At 48.5% G+C, this 3,435-nt stretch overlaps 1 protein-coding gene across 2 annotated transcripts in view; it reads right to left on the bottom strand.

Moving 5' to 3' along the window:
* Btd (biotinidase) overlaps positions 1-3,435 on the bottom strand; it is a 17,527-nt gene that overhangs the window by 2,463 nt on the left and 11,629 nt on the right. For both annotated transcript variants that reach the window (XM_005348656.1, XM_013346869.2), the window contains exon 3: positions 783-932. In XM_005348656.1, coding sequence (XP_005348713.1) covers positions 783-932 — 150 coding nt within the window. The remainder of the gene's footprint in view (positions 1-782; positions 933-3,435) is intronic.

The raw sequence follows: 3,435 nt of genomic DNA, 5'->3' as shown, positions 1-3,435 counted from the left end.
TGTGAGAGTGTACAAAGGCTGTGAGAGTGTACAAAGGCTGTGAGAGTGTACAAAGGCTATGAACATGTGATTCACAGGACAAACGTAAGAGGCACCTGCAACTAAACTCAGTAGTGACGACAAAATGTAAATTCAGGGAGCCAAGTCTTCACCTTTGTTAGAATTGCAAAAGCTCAAGGAAGTTTTGCATCTAATGTTGACCCAAGGGCAGAAAAACAGACTCACAAGTTAGTACTGGAGGTATGTAAAATGAGACAAACATCTTTTAACCCCGAAATTTAGTATTTGAAAAATACATTAGATATTAATTAAACTAATTAAATTCCATTTCCAAGAGTTTTGCAGGAAAACTTGAACATGCTTACAAAAATATACATACAGAATGCTCACTGAAGCAGTGCTTAAAATAGCAAGCGGGAAAAGAAGGGAGCTTGTCTCCTGCTTGGCCGGAGGTCAGTGGAGGGGGAGAAAAGAAAGCACAGCACACCACTGTTGGAAGGAAGCTTCCAGAAAAGCCAGTGGATGAGGGCCAGGCAGTGCTGAGCTGAACTTTTAGAGTGTTTTGTTTTGTTTGAACTTGACTTGCTTAAAATGTTTCAGTTTGCGTGTGTTTTTTGTGTAATTCACCAGTGAAAAGCCCGGCAGCTGAGTAATGTCCTATATTATTAGTTAACACGGGGCCTGGGGTGTTTGGGTTTGGTGGTTTGGAGCCCAGACCTCCTTCAGACCTCAGGCAGCATGCTGTGGCTTTCGGCCAAGGACCTGGTTCTGCTCTCACCTACCTCCGTGTCATTGAACCGAAAGGGCTCCAGACAGGGGTTCCACCTGACCAGCCTGGGAGACGGCATGAAGTCCAAGAATGGGTAAATGGATGTTCTTGTGAAGTTGAACCCATGGATGCCATCTTCTGGGAACACTATAATCTGCACACCCTGTAAGTAGAAAGACAGGAGAGTGTCGGGAAGTAAGGAAGCACCACGTTCTTGGCTGCCAAACATCAACAAGCCTACAGACAGGGGCTGGGAAGAAGATGGCTCAACTCAGCTCAGTGGGAAGGCTTGCTCTCGGGCCATCAGTTGACCGCCCAAGCGCTGGATGTGGCGGCACGTGTGCCCGTGTCCTGGAAGAAGAACCACCAGCATGTGGGGATGGAGGGAGGGGGGAGCAGACGCCTCTAGTCCAGCTGCTCTTGCCCATCCTCTCATGCCTAAGTCAGCTGGGGAACTTCTGGGAAAAACTCTGATATGGAGGCCCATCCATAAAACAGCCGACTGGAATGTGGGTGAGCCCTGGCTGCAGTGTTTGTTCAAAAGATTCCACTGTGTAGTCACGGTTGGACTCTGGGGGCCATGGATGAGCAGCAAATGTGCGGTACAAAAAGCAGCTCCCACCCGGGACTTAAGAGTCCCTTTAGGGGCTCTTGCTGCTCTGTGTGGGACTTAAGAGTCCCTTTAGGAGCTCTTGCTGCTCTGCGGGCCTCTCCCCACACTGTGGCATCTACAGCAACTTAGGGAGAGAGAAACAAACAGGGCAGCCCTCCGCCCTCATCTCACCTCGCTCTCTGGGGACTCTCCAGCTCTGTGGACAAAAATGTCAGGCCTAGATGTCGGCCCAGTGCAGAGGGTGGAGGCGGCAGGTAGTGAGGGCGGGCCACACACAATAGCAGGCTCGCCAGCACTTAGTTCTCAGGGAACTGCAATTTTATTTAGGTTTGTTTACCCACTTCTGGTTCTAAAAGCTCCAAAGTCTAACCATATAAAAATCTGCAAGACCAAAAACCTTAAATCCATCAGTGCATATCTCTAACACAAAGATGCCTGCTGTCATTCTGCCAGTCCTCTTCCCTGTGTGTCTGGGTGCTGATGAGACGGTCTATTGTGTAGCATTTGTCTTTCTCATAGAGAACAAGCAGACATGCCAACTGTAAGGGCCACCTCATACGTAAGATGCCACCATTTCTCCTCCCTTGATCATCGGAATGCAACCTCTGCAGTAAAACCAAAGCTGAGGCAGCTGTCGGTGTGTGGTCTGTGTGTGGCGCTCACTACCCTGACTGAGAGGTGCTCATGTCTTTAGTTGGCTTCCACTTAGAATACAGTGAATTTCACATGTGAAACTGCTGGGTTAAAGAGCGGGAAAAGTTTTACATTCCTTTTTTTTTTTTTTTCCGTTTTTCAAGACAGGGTTTCTTTGTGTAGCCCTGGCTATCCTGAAACTCACTCTGTAGGCCAGGCTAGCCTCAAATTCATAGAGATCATCCTGCCTCTGCTTCCCAGTGCAACCACCATTGCCCAGCAAGTTTTACATTCTTAATACGCATCGACAAACTGGTGTGGCTCCCCATAGCACTGAGTGACAATGACCTTCCCATTGCACAACGAGCCTTGGCGGCGCAAACAAACTCAAGATGGAGATGGCCTGCCTTTCCAGATTAGCAGGCTTGCTACAGAGTTAGGCGATTTGACTGTGTACAGAATATGCCACCGTTGCCTTTTGTTAATTAAAAGATTACTCCAAGGAGATGGAGGTTGGAGGCTCCTGAGCTCAAGGCCAGCCTAGCTAACAGTTTGAGCCTGGTTCATCAAAATCAAAATGGAACAAATCCTCACACTGAAGACTGCATCTGTGTCTTGAGGAACAATAGACAGTTGCTTGTTTTAGCTAGCAACAAATTCTCCCGGTCACTGCTGGGTCACTGGCAACATTCCCTTTTTCAAATTCCCACCATGATCAAATGAGTTAAATAAAAGCTGTTCATTATGTATTTGCATGAGTCCCCTCTGCGGGGGTGGGGTCCGAGACAGGGTGTCTCTGTGTAGCCTTGGCTGTCCTGGAACTCTCTGTAGACCAGGCTGGCCTCGAACTCACAGAGATCCGCCTGCCTCTGCCTCTGCCGGGATTAAAGGCGTGCACCACCACCACTTGGCTATGAGTCACTCTTTTAACGTTTTGAAAATTATACTTGGAGAGAGGTTTTCCTTTATTCAGAAAAAAACCAAAACAACAAAACAAAAACACTTGAAGGATGTCTTATGGAGCCTGCCATTTCAGTTATGTCTACACATTGACTACAGTGCTTCGGCTGGGTCCTGACAGGCCTAATGAGGTCAAGAACTCCTGAGGAATGAAGGTCACCAACCCTAGGGACTGCACAGTCTAATCTTTAAAGCTGACTTGTTGTCCTTCTATGCCAGGGGTCCTATGGGGAACTCCTGTCTTCAGTGCATCTGATGTAAGACGTGGATGCCGCAAACACAGCGTAGGAGCTAAGGCGCTGGACAACACAAAGCAGCCCTGTGAGCCCCTGGCACAACTCACACAACCGTGTCTGGGAGTTCTAAGCTGGAGATTCGGTAGTCACCATGGACAGATGGAGAAGCCAGGTGAGCCTGCAGGTGCTGAGGAAGCACCGTGCCATTCAGTGCCTCCACCACA

This window comes from Microtus ochrogaster, chromosome 6 (assembly GCF_000317375.1).
Source record: "Microtus ochrogaster isolate Prairie Vole_2 chromosome 6, MicOch1.0, whole genome shotgun sequence".
NCBI lineage: Eukaryota > Metazoa > Chordata > Mammalia > Rodentia > Cricetidae > Microtus > Microtus ochrogaster.
This window is presented reverse-complemented; position numbering and strand designations above follow the sequence as displayed.